Source organism: Lissotriton helveticus, chromosome 11 (genome assembly GCF_964261635.1).
Source record: "Lissotriton helveticus chromosome 11, aLisHel1.1, whole genome shotgun sequence".
Lineage (NCBI taxonomy): Eukaryota > Metazoa > Chordata > Amphibia > Caudata > Salamandridae > Lissotriton > Lissotriton helveticus.
Genome location: NC_136072.1, coordinates 1058138565 through 1058163861, shown reverse-complemented (window position 1 = coordinate 1058163861; position 25297 = coordinate 1058138565). Strand labels below are relative to the sequence as shown.

General features: G+C 49.5%; 1 protein-coding gene across 1 annotated transcript in view; it reads left to right on the top strand.

The window, feature by feature from the left end:
- Nucleotides 1-25087, top strand: part of LOC144791473 (hydroxycarboxylic acid receptor 2-like) — a 115960-nt gene extending 90873 nt beyond the window's left edge. Inside the window, exon 4 of the mRNA XM_078666146.1 lies at nt 23095-25087. Coding sequence (XP_078522272.1) covers nt 23100-24029 — 930 coding nt within the window. The 5' untranslated portion in view covers nt 23095-23099 and the 3' untranslated portion in view covers nt 24030-25087. The remainder of the gene's footprint in view (nt 1-23094) is intronic.
- The last annotated feature ends 210 nt before the right edge of the window (nt 25088-25297 follow it).

Below are 25297 nucleotides of genomic sequence, written 5' to 3'. Positions count from 1 at the left end.
CAACATTTTCCTCAGCCTGCATCGTGTAGTGTTCCCCCCCCACTGCTAGTCGATTCCTCCGCCTCCTCCCCTGCCCCCCTGCCTACCATATGTGTTTGGAACAGTCCCCAGAAGTTCTTCGGACGGCTCCGAGGAGGCAGCAACTCACTGTAACTTTCAGACTGTGTGCAGCAGTACAACATGTCTTGTGTCCAGCATTTAACCGTGGGCGTTGGTCCTCTCATCCAACATAGGGCTACCACCCTTTTAGCTATAAGCATGCCCATGTCTACTAGCCTGCACGCGGCCCTGGGCAACTTTCTGGAATAACCCAGAAGCGCTAGCGCGGGGTCAGGGGCCAACTCAACTTGCACTATCTTGCTCAGTTCCCTGAAGACCTCCTCCCAGTAAGCCTGTATTCTCGGGCACAGCCACGCCAGGTGTAGAAAATCAGCCGCTAGTGCATGGCACCTTTCGCACTCTGCGTCTTCCCAGAGGCCATATTTGTGCAGGCGTTCAGGGGTATAGTACACCCTATTAATGAATTTAAAGTGCACTAAACTATGTTTGCCATTTAGTGAAATTCGCTTGGTGCTCACGCAGCAGTAGTGCCACATGTCATCGTCTAGCGTAGTCTGCAAGTCTCTTTGCCATGCCAGTCTAGCGGCTGTGTATTGGATTCCCCTGTGGGACACTGCTATTTTATAGAGATTCGTCACCAGCTTCCTTGAAGACTCGGCTTTAATTACATAGATGAGTTCAGAGACCTCTGGCGGTTCCGCAAGGTCCTCCCCCAGCAGTTCCAAAAGGGCCCTGCGTACCCTATGGTATTGGAAACACTGTAGAAGCGAACCCACCCCTCCTGTCTCACTGACTTGATCCCAGGTCTTCACCTTCTCGTCCCGGAATAGGTCCCCCTGCCTGCTTAATGTTCAGCTGGTGTAGAGCACTTATCACTCCCTTGTCTCTGCATGGGGCCAGCCACTGGGTCCATTCCACCGGCATGCTTGGTGAGTACAACAAGACCCCTCCCTGGTGCTGCAGGAGACTGTGCCAAGCATGGTTGGTGGCTGTGATGGAGTCTATTATTTCAGTCCTTCGATCAACAGCCTTGAAAATAGTCGCCGGTAGAGGAAGTGGGTCCGCGAACATCTTCTCCATACGAACATGCAGGATATGCACATCTCTGTGCACCCAAGTATGCATCTGTGACGCCTGCGCCACCCTGTAGTAAAGCTCCAGGTCCGGGGCTCCCAGGCCCTCCATACTGTACGGCAACGTGAGGATCTTAAACCGCACCCTCGGTTGTTTGACCGCCCACGCGAGTTTTATCATTATTTGGGTTAGTCTTTGGAAGAATACACGGGGTAGCACTATTGGCAGATTTGTGAACAAAAACAGCATCCTTGGGAGCACTACCATCTTCATGACGGAGATGCGACCCAGAAGAGAGAGCGGGAGCCTCCACCATGCTTCGACATCGTCCTCCAATTTACTAAGGCCATGCCGTAATTCTCTCTGATCATTATCTCGGGATCCGTGTGCAGTCGTATACCCAGATACCTAATGGCGTCTGTGGTCCATTGCAGTGGAAACTCCATGTCGAATTCCTGCGTGACTGGGGTCAGGAGAAAGGCCAGGGACTTCGCCCGGTTCACCTTTAGGCCGGAAAGTGCACCGAAATGTACCACTTCACGGAGCACCGAAGATAAATTATTTTCCGGGTCACGGACGTATAACAAGGTATCATCCGCGTACATGGATACCACTAACTTGTAAGTAGGGAAGCCTATGCCCTCGCGTCCGTGGTATTCCTGCAGTGCGCAGGCTAATGGTTCGGCTACCAGGGCGTATAGCAGGGGGGATAGCGGGCATCCCTGGCGTATCCCTCTGCCTATAGGAAAGGAGTCTGTGACCAGGTTACCGAGACGTACGTTCGCCGTGGGCCTGTTGTACAGGGTGCCTATAATCTGCAGAAACGGCACTCCCAGTTATATGGTGAGGTCACCCCATCCTCGTTAACACCTGCCGCATTTATTTATTTATTTAAAAAACGTATAAAGCGCACTATTGCAGGCATCCTGGCGCTGGTACTCCAAAGACATGAACGGAGGGACAGCAGAAAAAACAGCCAACTCAAACCCTAGGGAACAGCCAAGTCTTCACAGATTTTCTGAACGGGAGAAGTTTATCCAGTTGCCTAATCTCCCAAGGTAGACTATTCCAAAGTTTGGCCGCAGCCACCCCAAAAGATCTACCCCCTGCCCTGACTTTTTTAAATCTAGGGACTCTCACCAGGCGTGCTGACGAGGAGCGCAGTGCCCTGGCAGGGGTATACCATGCAAATTTAGCTTGCAGCATTCTGGGTCCAAGCCCATGGAGGGCCTTAAAAACAAGGCAGAGAGACTTAAATCGTATTCTCTGTCTAAGGGGGAGCCAATGGAATTCAGCCAGGGCCGCGGATGCTGATGTTCTTCTAGGCCACCCCAAGGCCATTCTGGCCGCCGCTGATTGAATTCTTTGAAGCCTATCAAGCAAAAAACTGGGAGACTCGAGCAACAGTGCATTGCAATAGTCGAGTGTACTCTACAAAATTATTGTTCAGGCGTTAATTGGGTCGCGACTCGACTACGCCAATGCCCTATATTCAGGATTGCCTAAATATCTGTTGGCCAGGCTGCAAATAGTGCAGAATTCAGCGGCAAGAGCTATTTTTAGCCTTCCACGGAGAGCAAGAGCCTCGGATCTGCTTAAAAGGTTGCATTGGCTGCCCATCTCCAAAAGAATCGTATTTAAGATTCTTACTTTGGCGTTTAAGGCCCTTCATTCAGTTGGCCCGAACTACATCAGGAAGCGCATGGCTTTCTATGCGCCGCGGAGGATGTTGCGGTCGGCTGGGTTGGCTAAGGCCGATGTACCGTCTATTAGACGTGCCCGGATGGGAGGACGGTCCTTCCGGTACTTGGCGGCATGCCGCTGGAATGAGTTCCCTATTACCCTTCGTAAAGCCAACAGTCTCCTTTCTTTTAGAAGGGAGCTGAAGACTTGGGTTTTTCTGCATAATTCTTTGGACTACTGTGAGCTGCCGTGTTGTGTTTTTCGGTTTCAGGTCTCTTTGCCAAAGCGCCGGGACACCCTTTGGGGTAGCCGTGCGCTATAGAAGAGATAGTACATAACATAACATAACATACTCAGAATTGTACATCTGGCCACCAGGGCCCGGGCAGAGGAAGGTAAAGGTGGCATAATTTTGCTAAGGGACCTAATCAGGGCGAAGCAGGACGATACCGTTTTTGCAACCTGAGCCTCCATAGGCAACTTGTTGTCCAGCATAACACCTAGGTTATGCACTATTTTAACAGGAGAAACCCTAGTGGCAAATTCTGGGGGCCAGAGATTATCAGGGATAGAGTGTGAAATCTTATTCCCCGCATAGAAAAGCAATTCAGTTTTACCTGCGTTGAATTGCAGGGAGTTAACGTGTAGACAGCCAGCAATGTCCCTCAAACACTCATGGAAAACCTCAACCGATATTGAATCCTCCCCATCAAAGGAAAGGATCAGTTGAGTGTCGTCCGCATAATTAATCGTATTGATCTTATAAGACTTAATCAGGGAGATCAACGGTTTTAAATAAAGATTAAACAAAATAGGGCTAATAGCTGAGCCCTGAGGAACACCATGTGGTACTGGGAAAAATGCAGATTGAAAAGGGGGGAGAGCCACAGCCTGCTGTCTGTCATCAAGAAAGGAGCGAAACCACCACAGGGCACAGCCCCTCACCCCGGCCTCCTGCAATCTGTGCAGGAGGATCTCATGGTTTACCGTATCAAATGCGGCAGACAGGTCAAGCAAAATCAAAGCGGTTGCCTGACCCCTGTCTGCACGCATTTGAAGCTCATCCATGGCCGTGATCAAGGCCATCTCAGTCCCATGGGGAGGGCGAAAGCCGAATTGCAGATATTCCAGCAGCTGGTGTTGCTCCAGATGTTTGGACAATAGAGAACTGATCCTAAGTTCAACAATCTTAGCGGGGAAAGGAAGCAACAAGATTGGCCTATAATTCTTAGAGCACTCTGGGTCCAGCGAAGGTTTTTTCAACAGCGGGGATATCAAAGCTTGTTTCCAACGAGTGGGCACAATGCCACTAGTCAGAGACTGGTTGCAGATCAGGCGGAGAGCAGGGAATAATTCCACCTCATACTCCTTCCAGATCTTATGCGGGACCGGGTCCATAGGTGAGCCGGAAGAGATGTCGCACGCCAGCCTCCTAAAGTCTTCCTCCCCTAAGGGAGAAAACCCTGATAGTTGCTCCCCAGGCTGTCGACAGGGGCCAAGGTCCCTGCCGAACGAGGTCTGGTCCATCAATACCTGGGAGCAGCTGGGCACAGGGGGAGCTTGGAGATCATTAATAATGACCTCGATTTTGTCCCTGAAGAACTTGGCCAGGTTCTCACAGAGTTCCTGCGATGGTGGTATCGAATTCCTGGAGCAATGCGGGCTGGTGAGGCTGTTAAGAATATTAAAAATGCTCCTAGAGCTGTTTGAAGCGTTACAAATCGTAGAGCAAAAATACTCTGCTTTAGTGTTATGAATCAGGGTTTTATACTCAGCCAATTTAAGCTTTCAAAGCAGCCTGTCTGAATAGTTATACCCCCGCCGCCATTTCCTCTGCCTGTTTGCAAGCTCGTTTGGTGGATTTCAATGTGTCAGTAAACCAAGGGGCCGAGGCTCTGCTTTTGCATCTCAGTTTTTTTAGCGGGGCATGGGAATCTAGCGTTGTGGTAATCCTGAGGCACAACGCGGTAACATTTTTGTCAACCTGCTTGTCCAGGGAGAAGCAATCTCTCACCATGAACACCGAGTCAGACCCTCGCAGTCGTGCAAGGGCCTTCCAGTCCCTACACAGAACATCGGTAGTGGGACGCACCAATCGAGTTCGGCCAGTATTGACATTAACATTAAATTTAATTAAAAAATGATCGGTCCAGACCAACGGTGATGTATTCCCCATATGCAACAGATGAGGGACGGAGAAGAGAAGTGTAGGAGAGTGGGGTCTGCAATCCTATGGTCACCCCAGATTTTTGCTTTTTGATTCACTGGTTTAAGAATTTCCCTGGCTGTGGGCCTGCTAATCAGACCCACAGCCTAGCTGTTCTCTCTCTAAATTGACAACCATGTACTTTAGGTGCATTTACCAATTGGTATTGGGTCACCTTATCAGTCCCTGTACAGTGTACCTTAGGTACCCAGGGCATAGGTGTCCCAGGGCCTACCAGGGGCTGAAGCATGTATTATGCCACCCCTGGCTGGCCATCTAAATCTGACACAACTGGCTGCATGACAGCTGGGGCAAGGTGGTGTAAACACCCTTTGCTATAGATATAGTATACCTATATCTAACCCTAAAATGGACACATATATTCCTATCAGTCACTCCTATGGAAGGCCTTAACAATCCTGAAGGCAGAGTGCTTGGAATTATGTGAGATGGTGCTCTGGCATGAGCTGAGCCCGTTTGCAGCTTGCGGAACCAAGTCCTAATAGCTGTTCCATGATAACGCTATACCATATACTCTTAAGTGCATTATAATCCTCGCGGTTAAATGCTAACTCTGGTATAACATTATCAAAACATGTCGAGTAAGGTGTCATACGATTTGGAATATTACCCCCTCGGCAATTCTGGCGACGGGGGTAGCATTCCACCCTTCTAGAGGGACACGACATGTATGTGACTGTGAACCCCGGTTAAAGTTAACTCGAGCCTCAGCATCACAAAATGGATGCTGCCACCACCGACACAAGTCTGACCTCCTGCTGCTGGGAGTCCTTCCAGCGAGGATGGCTTGGACAAAGAGTTTCCTGCCTTGGGAGGTGCTAGCACCACCCCAGACAGGACTTTGTGTATTGAGGTAGGGAGGCCTGAAAGGAATGAGACATGCCTGGGGCACACAAGGTGCCCTGTGCATACACCGGTTCAAACCAGTTGCTGGGGCATCCCAGCCCCAGCTCTGGCGGGAAACCGGCCAAAGGATAGGGGGTGTAGCCACCCCCCTTCCTGGTCCCACCCAGGGGAGGGACCTAGTCAGTAGTGCAGCCCCCTTTAGGAGAATAAAGGTAGGAGCTGGCCCCATTCCAAATTAGATTATCCTGAACTATTCAAGAAGAAGAAACTCTGGCCTTCGACGTTCTGCTCCACAGAAGACTGAAGAATCTCCCTTGTGGGCAAGGAGTGTCCACCCTGCACAAGCAGGCACCATTAAGCGTCCAGCGGCTTCCCTTTGTCGTCTTCCCTCGAGGATCCAGACTTCAGAGCCCGACGAGACCCGGATTCCCAGACCTCTCCGACCTCAACTCACATCTTCAGCAAAGCTGAGACCCGTGGGTGCGACAAGACACGTGGGACCGGCCATCTTGGAAGAAACTGCACTTCGCTTCCAGCACAACTCCCGAGGTAAACTCGACCAAGTGCTTTGGGGACTGAGAAGCCCCGACCCCGAGCAGCTCCTGCACCGAAGATCAGCCCTCCAGCCTCCACGAGATCTGCGTGGGACCCCTCTGCTTGTTTGCTGCTCGACGCGTTGTCTGGTCACTTGCCGGCTGGCTAGTGGCCTCCTAGACGACGAACCTTTGAATTTCCACTGCTGATCTGGTTGCTCCAGATTGGCCCTTGCTTACTTCCAAAAAAGGGGCACCCCGGACTCTCCTAGTCCGCACCAGACGCTTTCTTCACTCACCGTGTGGGTTGCCTTTGCCAAGGCCTGTTGCCTCCAATCCCGGATCCGACACCGCTGACAGCGAGAGCCTGCGTGGGACAGCTCGTGCCTCCATCCTGGTTGTCGAAGACACCTCCTGGTCCACGTGGCTGCAGGGTCAAGCGTCCACTCTTCACCTGATTGCGACGACGACATCTGGTTCCTTCCTGGTTCCTCTCCAGTCACTGGCTAGTGACTGTGAACATTGTCCCCTCTGCTTTCATGTCTCCTTCTTCACCAATCTACCCTTGGATTGCACCGGACATCTTCCTCCTGGTCGCCTGCAGCATCTTTTCTTTCAGGCTCCATAGACTTTAACGCGAGAACCCGATGCACTTTGACACCTATGCACCCGCAGCCCGTGGGTGAGGTAACGAGAGCATTTCGGTGCTCAAGGGTAGTCTAACTGTCCTAGTGCCCAATTCCACAATCGTTGTTGTTCTAACTAGTCAGGATTGTCCGTACTCACCTTTTCTTTGAACTGTACTGTCCATAGACATTGTTACGCATCTCGCGTGTGAGTTCACACTCTGCACACGCGTCCCGTGGGCCTCCTATTACTTACCTGAAGTTAGTGTAGCGTGGTCCCATCGATCCTACAGCCTCTGGACAGCTCCATTCCTCTTATCGACTTTCCCATTCCACTTACTTAGTATATGGTTTGTCGTGCCCCTAGGGCACCATTGTAATTTTGTGCAACTTGTAGTATTTTTCGTAAGAGATTGTCATGTGCTTAGCCCTCTGACCTCATAAAGAGTTCAGAGGTGTTGTTATTAATAAATAGACTGTTTATTTTCATAACAACCTGTGTGGTGTCCTTTCATCTGGTATTCAAGGGGTTATATTGTGGTAAAACAGCTGGCTTCACATGCCAAAAGAGTTTAGCCTAAGACTGCTTTGTCCATGCTACCATTAGGATAGCTGGTCTATAAGGTTGACTTACAACCAATCACCATAAGGGTTGTTTGTACTGATACAAGGTGATCACTAGAACTAGTGAGCATCATATATCAGGCCAACTTCTCACATTGGTGTGCAGCGGTTGGGATTTGAGCTTGCTGTTGTTTTTACCAAATATAATCTTGAAATATCATTTGAAAGATCACATAAGGTACTTAGGTACATATAACAAGCTTAGAAATACTCTGAGTTCTACTGAACCAGCTGATGTAGTAGAAAGGGCCTAGCACACCCTGACTACAACTCTTAGCAAGGGATCAGTAGGAAAGCCCATAGTGTAGGTAGGTGTATCGCTTACACCTCACTAGAAGCATGTCTACCCATGGAGAGTCTTCACAGACTCCCCTAGTGGTTAGTGACCCTCCACAGGTCCTTTCCAGATATGCAGCTCTCAGTTTCCAGGAGATGAGACAATTGTGTACCTCCAGGAAATTGAAACAGGGTTCTAACCCTACCACTCCTTTTCTGTTAGGTCTCTTAGAGACATATGATGCCAGAAGGGCTGCCAACACAGACCCCTCTAATCCAGATAGGAGCCTGCCCCCCCTTAGAAGGTACTCTTGGAGATCCAGACCTCCCTGAAACAGAGAATGTAGAAGAGGAGGAGGAAGAAGAAGAACAGTCTGGGGATGAGGCAGACAATGGTTCTGTGATAGTCAGCAGACTCACAAGGGCCAACTTAGACATGCATATGGATAATACCAGGGGAGCCCCAGTACTGTCCATAAGCAGGCCTAACCATGGAGTTAGAAGAGATAGGTCTCATTCTAGGGACTCCATTAGATCTGTGCACTCTCGTGCCTCTCATGCATCTGCTCAGAGGAGGATGAGTTCCCCTCAGAGGAGAGAGCATGAGGCAAAGATGAAGGAAGCTAATCTGAGGATCCAAAGGGAAGAACTTGCCCTGGCCAAAGAGAAGCTTGCCTTTGCTAGAGAGCAACAGTTGAGTGGGGTAGTCCCCACTGGTGGCAGCAATATCCCTAGGGATAGGGACAGGAGTTTTGATAATAGACACCTGAGTAAAATAGTGCCCTCCTATAAGACAGGAGATGATATCCACAAGTGGATAACTGCTTTGGAGAGAGCCTGCAAAGTACAGCAGGTACCCCAGAGTCAGTGGGCAGCTATATTGTGGCTCTCCTTTGAAGGTAAAGGTAGAGACAAGCTCCTCACTGTTAGAGATGAGGATGCTAATGATTACCAAGTCTTGAAAACTGCTCTGATTGATGGGTTTGGCTTAACCACTGAACAGTACAGGTTGATGTTCAGGGATACCCAGAAAACTCAGGCTCAAGATTGGACTGACTTTGTTGATTGTGCCACTAAGGCTTTGGAAGGCTGGTTACTGGGTAGTAAAGTTTCTGATTACACAGGATTGTATAATCTAATTATGAGAGAACAAATCTTAAATAATTGTCAGAACCAGTTGTTGCATCAGCACTTGATTGACTCAGATCTGACCTCTCCCCAAGAATTGGGAAAGAAGGCAGACAGATGGGTCAGGACAAGGGTCAAGCAGCAGAACCAGAACCAGGGTGGTGGCCAGAAGAAAGCAGACCAGAAGGGTAATGAGAATAAGCAAAATGACCAGAAGTCTTCAACAGGGCCCCAACAACCTAAGGAGGGTGGGTCCCAAACTTCCCAAAATAAGAAGAATGAAGGTCCTAAGAAACCATGGTGCCAATACTGTAAAAGTAAGACTCACTGGTTTAGTGAGTGCACCAAGAAAGGCCAAACTCCTACCACTACTGTCCCTAAGACACCTGCACCCCTAGTACAGTTAGTAGTGGTAGTGTTCCTCCCAAGGCTATAGTTGGGTTAACACTGGGAACTGAGGTGGGTTCTGACTTAGTTAGAATTCCTACTCAGGCAGTTCTTGTTTGTACTGGGGACATGGATATGACCCCTACTGTAAGTCCTAGTACTCTGGGCAAATACAGACAAACGCCTTTAATCAATGGAAGGATGGCTCAGGCCTACAGGGACACATGTGCCAGTGTCACTATGGTGATACCAACATTTGTGGACCCTGACCAGATCATGCTAGGTTCAGACTACCTAGTGACCAATGCTAGCAATGTCACTACCAATCACAGTATGGCAGTTGTTAATTTCTCCTGGGGAGGGGTAACTGGCCTTAAAAGGGTTGTAGTTAGTTCAGACCTCCCAGTAGATTGTCTTTTGGGCAATGATTTGGAATCCTCATTGTGGTCAGATGTGGAGTACAGGATTCATGTAGAAACGCTAGGTCTCTCCTCACATGTCCTTGCTGTGACTAGGTCACAGGCCAAGAAATGCCCAGCTGAACTAGTGCTGGATCCTGGAAGAATAGACCAGACACTACCCAAGAGAAAGAGCAGGAGGGGTAAAGCTGAGCCTTCCCCCCTGCCTCAGGTTGAGGATCAGCTCTCTTAGGAGACTGACCCCAAGACCCCAGAAGGAACTGTCCTAGAAGAGCTTGAGCCTGAACAGGTTGAGTTTCTTGGGACAGGGGGACCTTCCAGGGCAGACTTGAGGCAGGCACAGTTAGACTGTTCCTCTCTTGAACCCCTCAGACAGCAGGCTGCTGCTGAGGCTGCAGGGAATGCTACAGGTGCCCATAAGGTATATTGGGATGATGGACTCCTATACTCTGAGGCAAGAGACCCCAAACCTGGTGCTACCAGGAGGCTGGTCTTCCCCTTGTCTCTTAGAGGTTTCCTTCTCACCTTAGCCCATGAGATTCCCCTTGCAGGTCACTTAGGCCAGAACAATACTTGGGACAGGCTTGCCCCACACTTTCACTGGCCTCATATGTCTGAGGACACTAAAGAGTTTTGTCACTCATGTGTCACCTGCCAAGCCAGTGGCAAATCAGGTGGCACAACAAAGGCCCCCCTTATACCACTGTAGGAGAGTGGGGTCTGCAATCCTATGGTCACCCCAGATGTTTGCTTTTTGCTTCACTGGTTTACGACTTTCCCTGGCTGTGGGCCTGCTAATCAGACCCACAGCCTAGCTGTTCTCTCTCTAAATTGACAACCATGTACTTTAGGTGCATTTACCAATTGGTACTGGGCCACCTTATCAGTCCCTGTGAGATGGGCATAGGTGTACCCAGGGCCTACCAGGGGCTGAAGCATGTATTATGCCACCCCTGGCTGGCCATCTAAATCTGACACAACTGGCTGCATGACAGCTGGGGCAAGGTGGTGTAAACACCCTTTGCTATAGATATAGTGTACCTATATCTAACCCTAAAATGGACACATATATTCCTATCAGTCACTCCTATGGCAGGCCTTATCAATCCTGAAGGCAGAGTGCTTGGAATTATGTGAGATGGTGCTCTGGCATGAGCTGAGCCCGTTTGCAGCTTGCGGAACCAAGTCCTAATAGCTGTTCCATGATAACGCTATACCATATACTGTTAAGTGCATTATAATCCTCGTGGTTAAATGCCAACTCTGGTATAACATTATCAAAACATGTCGAGTAAGGTGTCATACGATTTGGAATACTACCCCCTCACCAATTCTGGCGACGGGGTAGCATTCCACCCTTCTAAAGGGACACGACATGTATGTAACTGAGAACCCCGGTTAAATTTAACTCGAGCCTTGGCATCACAAAATGGATGCTGCCACCACAGACACAAGTCTGACCTCCTGTTGCTGGGAGTCCTTCCAGCGAGGGCGGCTTGGACAAAGGGTTTCCTGCGTTGGGAGGTGCTAGCACCACCCCAGACAGGATTTTGTGTATTGGGTAGGGTAGGCTTGAAAGGAATGAGACATGCCTGGGGCACACAAGGTGCCCTGTGCATACACCGGTTCAAACCAGTTGCTGGGGCACTCCAGCCCCAGCTCTGGCGGGAAACCGGACAAAGGATAGGGGGTGTAACCACCCCCCTTCCTGATCCCACCCAGGGGAGGGACCTAGTCAGTAGTGCAGTCCCCTTTAGGAGAATAAAGATAGGAGCTGGTCCCATTCCAAATTAGATTATCCTGAACTATTCAAGAAGAAGAAACTCTGGCCTTCGACGTTCTGCTCCACAGAAGACTGAAGAATCTCCCTTGTGGACAAGGAGTTTCCACCCTGCACAAGCAGGCACAACCAAGCGTCCAGCGGCTTCCCTTTGTCGTCTTCCCTCGAGGATCCAGACTTCAGAGCCCAACGAGACCCGGATTCCCAGACCTCTCCGACCTCAACTCACATCTCCAGCAAAGCTGAGACCCGTGGGTGCGACGAGACACGTGGGACCGGCCATCTAGGAAGAAACTGCACTTCGCTTCCAGCACGACTCCCGAGGTAAACTCGACCAAGTGCTTTGGGGACTGAGAAGCCCCAACCCCGAGCAGCCCCTGCACCGAAGCTCAGCCCTCCAGCATCCACGACATCAGCGTGGGGCCCTTCTGCTTTGTTGCTGCTCGACGCGTTGTCTGGTCACTTGCCGGCTGGCTAGTGACCTCCCAGACGACGAACCTGTGAATTTCCACTGCTGATCTGGTTGCTCCAGATTGGCCCTTGCTCCCTTCCAAAAGAGGGGCACCCCGGACTCTCCTAGTCCGCACCAGACGCTTTTCCTCCTCACCGCGTGGGTTGCCTTTGCCAAGGCCTGTTGCCTCCAATCCCGGATCCAACACCGCCGACAGCGAGAGCCTGCGTGGGACAGCTCGTGCCTCCATCCTGGTCGTCGAAGACACCTCCTGGTCCACGTGGCTGCAGAGTCAAGCGTCCACTCTTCACCTGAACGCGACGACGACATCTGGTTCCTTCCTGGTTCCACTCCAGTCACTGGCTAGTGACTGTGAACATTCTCCCCTCTGCTTTCAGGTCTCCTTCTTCAACAATCCACCCTTGGATTGCACCGGACATCTTCCTCCTGGTCGCTTGCAGCATCTTTTCTTTCAGGCTCCATTGACTTCAACGCGAGAACCCGACGCACTTTGAACCCTATGCACCCGCGGCCCGTGGGTGAGGTAACGAGAGCATTTCGGTGCTCAAGGGTAGTTTAACTGTCCTAGTGTCCAGTTCCACAGTCGTTGTTCTTCTAACTAGTCAGGACTGTCCGTACTCACCTTTTCTTTAAACTGTACTGTCCATAGACGTTGTTACGCATCTCGCGTGTGAGTTCACACTCTGCACACGCGTTCCGTGGGCCTCCTATTACTTACCTGAAGTTAGTGTAGCGTGGTCCCACCGATCCTACAGCCTCTGGACAGCTCCATTCGAACTATTGACTTTCACATTCCACTTACTTAGTATATGGTTTGTCGTGCCCCTAGGGCACCATTGTGATTTTGTGCAACTTATCGTATTTTTCGTAAGAGATTGTCATGTGCTTAGCCCTCTGACCTCATAAAGAGTTCAGAGGTGTTGTTATTAATAAATAGACTGTTTATTTTCATAACAACCTGTGTGGTGTCCTTTCATCTGGTATTCAAGGGGTTATATTGTGGTAAAACAGCTGGCTTCACATGCCAAAAGAGTTTAGCCTAAGACTGCTTTGTCCATGCTACCATTAGGATAGCTGGTCTATAAGGTTGACTTACAACCAATCACCATAAGGGTTGTTTGGACTGCTACAACGTGATCACTAGAACTAGTGAGCATCATATATCAGGCCAACTTCTCACAACCACTACCTGTGGTGGGGGTTCCCTTTGAAAGAGTGGGGATTGACATTGTTGGACCAATGGACCCCCCAACAGCACCTGGGCACAGATTTATACTGGTGGTAGTGGATCATGCCACCAGGTATCCAGAAGCTATTCCCCTTAGGACCACTACAGCTCCTGTTGTGGCCAGGGCCCTACTTGGAGTTTTCTCCAGAGTGGGGTTTCCTAAGGAGGTTGTCTCTGACAGAGGTGCAAACTTCATATCAGGATACTTGACTGCAATGTGGAAGGGGTGTGGTGTAAATTACAAATTTACCACACCCTATCACCCACAGTGCAATGGGCTTGTTGAAAGATTTAACAAGACCCTCTAAGGGATGATAAGAGGGTTACCTGAAAAGCTTAGGCGAAGATGGGACATCCTTTTACCCTGCCTTCTGTTTGCTTACAAAGAGGTCCCACAGAAGGGGGTTGGTTACAGCCCTTTTGAGCTTCTGTAAGTGGACCCCTATGTCTTGTGAAGGAAGGATGGGAGTTACCTCTCAAAAAGCCTAAACTTGACATAGTGGACTATGTACTTGGTCTCCGTTCCAGGATGGCAGAGTACATGGAGAAGGCATCTAAAAACCTTGAGGCCAGCCAAGAATTTCAAAAAGCTTGGCATGACCAAAAGGCTGTCTTAACTGTTTACCATGCAGGACAGAAGGTGTGGGTGTTGGAACCAGTGGCCCCAACAGCTCTCCAAGACAAATGGTCTGGACCCCATACCATCATTGAGCAAAAGGGAGAAGTCACCTACTTGGTGGACATGGGAACTCCCAGGAGCCCTCACAGAGTACTTCATGTGAATAGGCTCAAAGCATTTGTCAACAGGGAGGACATGGGCTTGCTCATCGCCACAGATGAGGGGCAGGAGGAAGAGAGTGACCCTCTCCCAGACCTGCTCACTCAGAACCCTGATGATGGGTCAGTAGATGGTGTAGTCCTTTCTGACAGCCTCTCTGCTCATCAACAAGAGGATTGTAAACAGGTTCTTCAATCCTTCAGGCAAATGTTTTCTATGACCCCCAGTCAGACAAACTGGTGCACACACGAGGTGGACACTGGAGACAGTCTGCCTATAAAGAGTAAAATCTACAGGCAACCTGACCACGTCAGGGACTGCATAAAGAAAGAAGTACAAAAGATGTTGAAATTGGGAGTCATTGAACCCTCAGAGAGCCCTTGGGCTAGTCCTGTAGTTCTAGTGCCTAAACTTCACACCCAGGATGGTAAGAGAGAGATGAGGTTTTGTGTAGACTACGGGGGTCTCAATGCTGTTACTAAGACAGATGCCCATCCAATACCCAGGGCAAATGAACTGATAGACAAGTTGGCTTCTGCAACTTTCTTAAGTCCATTTGACCTAACAGCTGGTTATTGGCAAATCAGGCTAGCTGAGGATGCCAAGGCCAAGACAGCATTTTTCTACCCCAGGAGGTCATTACCAATTTGTGGTGATGCCCTTTGGTTTAAAAAATGCACCTGCCACTTTTCAAAAGTTGGTGAACCAAGTTCTCACTGGGTTGGATGACTTTTGTGCAGCATATCTAGATGATATTGCTGTCTTTAGCTCCACCTGGGAGGATCACCTGATCCACCTGAGGAAAGTTTTGGAGGCCCTGCAAAAGGCAGGCCTCACTATCAAGGCTACTAAGAGCCAGATAGGGCAGAGTCAGGTTGTGTACCTGGGCCACCTTGTAGGTGGAGGCCAGGTTCAACCATTGGAGAGCAAGATACAGGCCATTAAGGACTGGGCTCCTCCAACCACCCAGACACAGGACAGAGCTTTCTTGGGCCTGTCTGGTTACTATAGGAAGTTTGTCAAGAATTATGGGTCCATTGTGACACCACTTAATGACCTGACAGGCAAGAAAATGCCAAAGAAAGTTCAGTGGACAGTTAGCTGTCAAAAGGCATTTGATGACCTAAAGCAGGCCATGTGTACTGCACCTATTCTCAAGAGTCCTGACTACTCCAAAACCTTCATTGTCCAAACAGATGCATCTGAGTTGGGTGTGGGAGCTGTTCTTTCTCAACTGAATATTGATGGTCATGACCAGCCCATTGCTTTTATAAGTGGAAGGCTGACCCCTAGAGAGAAACGTTGGTCAGCTATTGAGAGGGAGGCCTTTGCTGTGGTTTTTGCCCTAAAGAAGTTGAGGCCCTACTTGTTTGGAACTCACTTCAGAATTCAGACCGACCATAAGCCCCTCTTATGGCTAAATCAGATGTAGAGTGAAAACCCCAAACTTCTTAGGTGGTCCATTTCCCTACAGGGGATGGACTTTACAGTGGAGCACAGACCAGGGACTGACCATGGCAATGCAGATGGTCTCTCCAGGTATTTCCACTTAGAACAGGAAGACTCACCTGGTCAAGGTTAGTTTAATGTCCCTAAGTTTGGGGGGGGGGTTATGTAGGAGAGTGGGGTCTGCAATCCTAAGGTCACCCCAGATTTTGGCTTTTTGCTTCACTGGTTTACGACTTTCCCTGGCTGTGGGCCTGCTAATCAGACCCACAGCCTAGCTGTTCTCTCTCTAAATTGACAACCATGTACTTTAGGTGCATTTACCAATTGGTACTGGGCCACCTTGTCAGTCCCTGTACAGTGTACCTTAGGTACCCAGGGCATAGGTGTACCCAGGGCCTACCAGGGGCTGAAGCATGTATTATGCCACCCCTGGCTGGCCATCTAAATCTGACACAACTGGCTGCATGACAGCTGGGGCAAGGTGGTGTAAACACCCTTTGCTATGGAAATAGTATACCTATATCTAACCCTAAAATGGACACATATATTCCTATCAGTCACTCCTATGGAAGGCCTTAACAATCCTGAAGGCAGAGTGCTTGGAATTATGTGAGATGGTGCTCTGGCATGAGCTGAGCCCGTTTGCAGCTTGGGGAACCAAGTCCTAATAGCTGTTCCATGATAACGCTATACCATATACTCTTAAGTGCATTATAATCCTCGCGGTTAAATGCTAACTCTGGTATAACATTATCAAAACATGTCGAGTAAGGTGTCATACGATTTGGAATACTACCCCTCGCCAATTCTGGCGACGGGGGTAGCATTCCACCCTTCTAGAGGGACACGACATGTATGTGACTGTGAACCCCGGTTAAAGTTAACTCGAGCCTCAGCATCACAAAATGGATGCTGCCACAAGTCTGACCTCCTGCTGCTAGGAGTCCTTCCAGCGAGGATGGCTTGGACAAAGGGTTTCCTGCCTTGGGAGGTGCTAGCACCACCCCAGACAGGACTTTGTGTATTGCGGTAGGGAGGCCTGAAAGGAATGAGACATGCCTGGGGCACACAAGGTGCCCTGTGCATACACCGGTTCAAACCAGTTGCTGGGGCATCCCAGCCCCAGCTCTGGCGGGAAACCGGACAAGGGATAGGGGGTGTAGCCACCCCCCTTCCTGGTCCCACCCAGGGGAGGGACCTAGTCAGTAGTGCAGCCCCCTTTAGGAGAATAAAGGTAGGAGCTGGTCCCATTCCAAATTAGATTATCCTGAACTATTCAGGAAGAGGAAACTCTGGCCTTCGACGTTCTGCTCCACAGAAGACTGTAGAATCTCCCTAGTGGGCAAGGAGTGTCCACCCTGCACAAGCAGGCACCATCAAGCGTCCAGCGGCTTCCCTTTGTCGTCTTTCCTCGAGGATCCAGACTTCAGAGCCCGAAAAGACCCGGATTCCCAGACCTCTCCGACTTCAACTCACATCTTCAGCAAAGCTGAGACCCGTGGGTGCGACGAGACACGTGGGACCGGCCATCTTGGAAGAAACTGCACTTCGCTTCCAGCACGACTCCCGAGGTAAACTTGACCAAGTGCTTTGGGGACTGAGAAGCCCCGACCCCGAGCAGCTCCTGCACCGAAGATCAGCCCTCCAGCCTCCACGAGATCTGCTTGGGGCCCTTCTGCTTGTTTGCTGCTCGACGCGTTGTCTGGTCACTTGCCGGCTGGCTAGTGGCCTCCTAGACGACGAACCTTTGAATTTCCACTGCTGATCTGGTTGCTCCAGATTGGCCCTTGCTCCCTTCCAAAAGAGGGGCACCCCGGACTCTCCTAGTCCGCACCAGACGCTTTCTTCACTCAGCGTGGGTTGCCTTTGCCAAGGCCTGTTGCCTCCAATCCCGGATCCAACACCGCCGACAGCGAGAGCCTGCGTGGGACAGCTCGTGCCTCCATCCTGGTTGTCGAAGACACCTCCTGGTCCACGTGGCTGCAGAGTCAAGCGTCCACTCTTCACCTGATCGCGACGACGACATCTGGTTCCTTCCTGGTTCCACTCCAGTCACTGGCTAGTGACTGTGACCATTGTCCCCTCTGCTTTCAGGTCTCCTTCACCAATCCACCCTTGGATTGCACCTGACATCTTCCTCCTGGTCGCCTGCAGCATCTTTTCTTTCAGGCTCCATAGACTTCAACGCGAGAACCTGACGCACTTTGACACCTATGCACCCGCAGCCCGTGGGTGAGGTAACGAGAGCATTTCGGTGCTCAAGGGTAGTCTAACTGTCCTAGTGTCCAATTCCACAGTTGTTGTTGTTCTAACTAGTCAGGATTGTCCGTACTCACCTTTTCTTTGAACTGTACTGTCCATAGACGTTGTTACGCATCTCGTGTGTGAGTTCACACTCTGCACACGCGTCCCGTCGGCCTCCTATTACTTACCTGAAGTTAGTGTAGCGTGGTCCCATCGATCCTACAGCCTCTGGACAGCTCCATTCCTCTTATCGACTTTCACATTCTACTTACTTAGTATATGGTTTGTCGTGCCCCTAGGGCACCATTGTAATTTTGTGCAATTTGTAGTATTTTTCGTAAGAGATTGTCATGTGCTTAGCCCTCTGACCTCATAAAGAGTTCAGAGGTGTTGTCATTAATAAATAGACTGTTTATTTTCATAACAACCTGTGTGGTGTCCTTTCATCTGGTATTCAAGGGGTTATATTGTGGTAAAACAGCTGGCTTCACATGTCAAAAGAGTTTAGCCTAAGACTGCTTTGTCCATGCTACCATTAGGATAGCTGGTCTATAAGGTTGACTTACAACCAATCACCATAAGGGTTGTTTGGACTGATACAAGGTGATCACTAGAACTAGTGAGCATCATATATCAGGCCAACTTCTCACAAGAAGGTCAAGGCAATGACCGTCCTTGTGAGTAGCACCCACTACCTGCTGAACGAGGCCCAAATCCTCACATGAGTTGAGAAGCTTACGGAACCCTACATCTAGGGGACCGTTTGGCCAAAGATTAAAATCCCCTAAGATTAGCAGATTGTTGTGGGAGGCTGCCATGTTCGTAAAGGTAGTTAGCAGAGATTGTTGTTGTAGAACCGTAAAAGCCCCAGGAGGTCTATAGCAGATAACCCCAGTGGCAATAAGGCCCGAGGCGTTCCTTATAGCCAGGCCCAGTAGTTCCACACCAACAACTGAATCCATTTCAATGGTCCCGACTAGCTAGGGGGCCCTGTAAATAATCCCCACCCCACCCCCCCTTCCATTGGGTCTAGGGAGATGAAGGATTTTGCAGTCTGGCGGACAGGCCCAATCAGGCTCAATCTCGCAATCAGGGCGAGTCCAAGTTTCCGTCATAAATAAAACATCAAGCTGATGTGATTCAATTAGCAATTGGATTTCCACACAGTGTTTTGGCAGGGACCTCACATTAAGGAGTCCGCACGAGAGAAGGCTTCCACCCAGGAAATCGCTCAGAGGAAGAGCCGAGTCAGCAAAGGCAAGATTGCCCCTGTCGGCAGAATGTTCCCCTATATTGAGCAAGGTATCCCTGGAGTAATGCCGAAAAGCTATCTCTGAGGAGGGCACCCTACCTTCACCAAAAAGGGCAGCGTGGCTGGCGCTGAGCGCTACCCTGGCGCGGACGGGCGCAGACGGGCTTGCCTTTGGCGGGACTTCGGCACGCCAGCGGCACGGTCGCGCCAGCCCGCTTTTTGAAGGTCTGTGGAGGAGAAAAGACTAGAGCGCTCACCTTGGCCCACTCAAAATGGCGGCCGTCCAGGTGAGTGCCTAGTCGCGTTTCCCTCCCTTCTGGGCCTCGAAATCAAGTAATAAACAGTAGCCTGTCTTCCCTGAGTGACCAAGTTAACATACAAATCAGCAGCACAATTTATTAATTTTTTTTAAAAACGAGTAAAACTGGGAGTAACATTCATTCAAATAGCAGCAACAAATCCTGGGCAAATAATTAGTGCAAAACGAAGCAGTAGGGCAAAGTTAACAGCAGCTCCCGGCTCACGCCTCAGGAGCAATAGTGAAGCATGAAGGGCCATTCCACTGAGTCGAAGGCCTTCTCCATGTCTAGGAACACTGCAACCGCCTTCGTGTCCTGCTTAACGTGCTGCATGGTGCCAAGCACTGTACGTATGTTGTATGTAAGGTTTTTGCTCGGGATGAATCCCGCCTGTTCCGGCGCGACCAGTAACGGCTTCAACAGCGCCAGCCGGTTCGCCAGCACTTTGGCGAATATCTTTGTATCAACGTTTAGGAGGGAGAGGGGGCGGTATGAGCTTCACTCGTCGGGTGCCTTCCCGGGCTTGGGAATAGCTACCATGACCGCCTCTCTCATTGACAGTGGCATGCTTCCCGATACACACAGATCGTCAAACAGTGTCAGCAGGTGCAGCAGTAGTATGTCCTGAAACGATTTATAAAATCCGACCGTGAGTCCATCCACCCCCAGGCCACTGCCCGACCTCATGCCGGCAAGAGCCTCCACAATTTCTTCTTTCTCTATAGGCAGCATTAAGAATTCCCTATGCACGTTCGTGAGAGCGGGGAGCTCTATGTGCTGCAAGTAGTCTAGAATTTCTTCGTCTAGGTCTCCACTTTTGGATGAGTACAGGTCGGTGTAGTATTGCCGGAATCTCTGTGCGATATCTGCCTCATCTGTGAGGACTACTCCCTCATCTGTCTTCTCTTCCGTAACCTGCGGCCTGCCCCGTCTCCCCTTCAGTACTCTGGCGAGGACCGAGCTTGGCCTATCACTCTCTCCATACGTGCGGGCCATCGCGTACTTCCCCATATGTTTAATCTCCCTATCCGCTTCTTCATTATAGTCTGCAATCAGAGCCTTAATCTCTTCTTCCAAGAAAGCACCACCATCCCTCTCCCTCCGCTCTTCTACCTGTGCCAAGCGCTTTTCCAAATCGGCTAGTCTTTGCCTGATGGATCTGAGGAGCCCCGAGTGTTTGGACATGGCTATACCCCTTATGTATACCTTAAATGCCTCCCATACTATTTGGAAGCTGTCCACAGTGCTGATGTTAGTCTCGAAGAACACTTCTATGGCTTCCGCCGGTTCCCCCCTAAAAAGTGGGTCCAGGAGCGAGTAGGGCGGGAAACGCCATGTAAAAGGCTGGGTTATTTTCTTAGGAGTAGCCAACACCAACAGGAGCGGGGAGTGATCGGAAAGTGTACGCGGGAGGACCCTACAGTCCCTAAGCTGCCCAAGCAGGGAGGAAGACGCCAGCCAATAATCAATTCGTGTATGAATATTGTGATAGGCCGAGTAGTGTGTATAACCCCCCTGCACTGTATTTCGTGCTCTCCACACATCCTCTGTCCATGCTAGTCATGACGCTATTTAACGCTTGCGCAGCTGTGGTGGGTCTACGGACAGGGCCAGCCGATCTGTCCAGTGTCGGGTTAAGTACCAGGTTGAAATCCCCACCAGAATTGTGAACTACGGTAAGTACGAGTCATCGCTGCCAGAGATGTATAGAACTCCGGGCAATCATAGTTTGGGCCAAACACGTTCACTAGCACTAAGTCCAGCCCGTGTCCCTTGCACCTTGAATAAAACGTACCGCCTCTCCGGGTCCGCCCTCAGCAGTTCCAGTGTGTATTTGGATTTGGGGTTAACCCATGTGAGTACCCCTCTAGCATGTGTCGTGAAGCCCGCTGATGTGATATTCCCCTCCAGCCCTCTACTATGTAACATATTGCTGGAATGCGGAAGATGTGTTTTCTGCAGGAGCGCCACATTCACATGCTGCCTTTGCAAGTAGCTCAAAACTTTCCGCAGTTTTCGGTATTCGTTCAGTCCCCTGACGTTCCACGTGAGAGCTTTTACGCATTCTACCTGTCCAGGATTGCCTGCATCAGCCATTCCCGCCATCCCTGTGATCAATGGACATCGTGTATGCTTGCTTGTGGCATGTAACTGGCCTAACCACTGTGTACTGAACCCTCAACCTCCCCACACAACACCCCATACAACTCCCCATTAACAGAGCACGTCCCTCAGCTTCCCCAACCCCCCACCCACAGCTGACCGCCCCCAACCTGGTCATGCAGAATCTGTGACCCCTCCCTCCCTCCCCTACCAATTTCCTCAATATTCTGTCCCCTCGGGTACAGTCTGGGTGATCAGACTATGTGTTACCAACCTGGATAGCCCATCGCCTCCCCTCTCCACCTCCGCCGTGCAAAGTTTGTGCAGCATTCCGTAATGAAGGTATATCTGCCCCCTATCTAACAGTTATTACAATGAGTCCCAGATCAGAACATATACACAGACCTGGCCGCTGCCTCCCAGAGCCATCTCCGTTGGGCAGTCGCCCTGCCCCAGTGCCATAGTGTACCAGCTAAACTGGACTCTGGGGAGGCGCAGTCTTCCTACACCGCATTCCGTGCCCCTCCTTACTTCACATGTTTGTTGTCTTCAGTCCTGTTCATCCAGCGGGCTGTCTATCTCGACTCCGGCCTGCTGAGTGGTAGTGTCGCTTCGCTGATCCCTCGACCACTCGTTAAGCGCCCACTGCAGGGCCTTCGGGTCTGTGAACAAGTGGGATTTCCCTAAGAGCTCTGTTATTGTTTACGTCGCACTGTATATGGGACAGCTGCACCTCACAAAATACTGTGTTTCAAAGGAAATGGATAGTGCAAATACTGGATTGACTGGAGCTTGCTGTTTATTTTATTGGGGCATCTGATGTCCAACTCTCCTTCAGCATGCACCGGGGTGAAAATGGCAATTGCTGCCCCTTCCACTGAAAAGCCCTGAGGCAGTGTGAACCAATGTCAAGCCCACAAAACATAGTGCAAAGCAGGTCACCTGCTCCAACTTTCCAGAAATATGCAGTTAGCCACAGCCTCTTCCAACTTTTCCTTGCCAGGTTTGGTAGAAAGGTAAATTCACCCCATATGCGCACAACAACCTCAGAACAAAGGCATATCAGAAGGAGACAGAGCAATTCTGGTTGTTTCCCCTCATGTTCAGAATGGCTTTGGTCTACATCCCTAGTCAAATAGAGGTACTTCTGCTATTCTTTTACAACCACCTAGATGCTTAGTGGTTTAAGAGCAAAGGTGCTGCTCCTTTGTGTTGTGGAATATGTAATCAATACAAATGTTTTAGTACAATTGCAGCTGTGCTCTGTAAAGCGATATGTATTTTGTATACCATAACTACCTCAGAATTAGACCTGCAATCATCCAACAATGTCCTTGTACACCTCATCACATAATGCCACCACGTATCTATTTGTACCCCAACTGTATCTTACGTATTTTGGCTTCTGCAATTTCATACCTCATATACCTCATCACTTTTCGTCACTATGTATCTGCATTTACTCCAAATGTATCTCAAGTATATGCTGCTGACTCTGTGAAGTACTCTGTTGCCCTGGGGTCAAGTTTGCGCTATATACAACTCAATAAAAAAATAAAAAAATAAAGAAATGTTGCATTTCACCCATATTTTTGTTTGGTTTCAGAAACTATGAATGCATCCTGCCTCTTTGTGGAAGCTCAGCAGCCGGTTGCATTAGCTGCAGTACTCCTGGTTGAGTTTGGAATCGGCTTACTTGGCAATGCATTGGCCCTCTGGATCTTCTGCTTTCGCATTACATCATGGAAGCCCAGCACCATTTATCTCTTTAACTTGACTCTGGCAGACTTCCTGCTCATCTTTTGCCTCCCCCTCCGGGCTCATTACTTCTTGCAAGGCAACAACTGGTCCTTTGGTGATATCCCATGCCGGATCATGCTCTTTATGGTCTCCCTAAACCGAGGTGGAAGCATCTTCTTCCTGACAGTAGTTGCAGTCGATCGATACTTCAAAGTGGTGCATCCTTTCCACAAGGTCAACAGCATCACAAAGAAGAAAGCCATATGGTTTGCTGTTGTGATATGGAGTCTGGTCATGTCCATGACAGTCTACATTTTAGCAGAGACCCATTTGACAAATGGAGATATTGTAAACAAAACTCTGTGTGAGAGCTTCAACCTCAACAGGAACTTTAGCTCGATCCAAATCTGGCACAACATCTTCTTCCTGGCTGAGTTTTTTGTACCCCTGGGAATCATACTGTTCTGTACCTGGTCCATTGTGCGTAAGCTTAAAACCTGCAAGGGAGACAGGCAGGGCACTATGCAAAGAGCAGTCAGGTCGGTCACCACTGTGTCCCTTGAGTTCATCTTCTGCTTTCTCCCCAGTGCACTGGCCACTTTTGCGGTCAGTTTCTCCAAAGTTTTAAACAGATGTGATGCTTTTCAGACTGCTTGCATGGTGTTCGTTGTTTCGCTTTCTTTCACCTACTTCAACAGCGTCCTCAATCCATTGGTGTTTTACTTCTCAAGTCTCACATTTCGAAGTACACTGAATAGCAGTATCATCCCAAACTTTATCAAGAAATGTAGGAATCGATGATCAAATCAAATACAAGACAATCAAGGTAAAGGTATGTCTTTGAAATAGAAAAGTATTTGATCCTAACTCCTCAAAAAGCAGCAGTGGACACCAACCTGTACTTCACAGATGATCCACAGGGGCTGGTAGCACCGAGACTGAGTGATACAGGCTCCGCAAAGACCAAAGCCTCAGAAATAGTCTGGGCACCCTTATTTTCTATCCCCCAAGAAGAAGGCTGCAATTGTTCAGAATTAGTGTTCTGGTGGACTTGGACCACATGGTGCTCCCTTCCCCTGGCTGATAATCCCTCAGGCTCCACTCCTCAAGCGGGGCACAGGAGGAACAGAATCATATCATCTAGACGGTTAAGGAGGTGCTACACCTCTGCTTTAACTCTCCCACCCAGGTTTCTCGGTGTCACTGTAAGGGTGACAACAAGCAACGCCAACAAAATGCAAACTTGGCTAGTGTCAACGAGCACTCCATGAACTGAAAAAAAGCCAAGCTCAGTCAGCCAAGATCCTGCCAGCAGAACAAAACAGAGTCAATTGCCACCTACAGGGCGGAATGTGACACTGCAGGTTGGGGTGTCCCTAAAGGCACAGTGTTCTATTGTCTTTCTTAAATTGCTGCAGCATATACAGTTACATTGCCCTATCCTTACCTATCATTGACTTTAAAAGAAGACGAAAAGGCCTTATGAAGGATATTCTTTAAAGGTCACTTTTCTTTCTTTAAGTGACCTTTTCAAGGCTTGATGTCATTTCTTCCATCTTCTAAAGTGAAATAATGGAATTGGTAATATAGCCTTCTTTTAGGTTGGAAAACTATGCCTATGTGCCACATATAGTTCCTGGGCTTTCCAAAGTAAGGTGAAGATCCTATATAAAATGTGACTTTGGTAGCAGTGCTCCAGGATCCCCACAAATGGACAGGATTACTCTGTGCTGTGATTATCAATGGGGATCCCTTGAAGGAGAAGTAGATATGCCACAGGAAGAAATTGTGAAAGAAATGCCAACAGACATACCATTGCAGGGAATGCTGTGTTATTCAGTTTGTGGTTTGTTCAGTGGGGAGGGTATGGATTTGGGGATTTGGACTTCGCGGAAAAAGGCAAGGGTTTCATCTGGATGTTCTTAAATAGGCGCACAAATCTATGCTTGTCTGTTCACAGTCCAGAAGCTCAATGTCAAATAGCTTAATGCGCTGGCTAAAAGATGAAGAGTGTACACATTTCTGAATAACAAGGGACCAAAGGTGGTGCCACTGCAAGAACACCATTT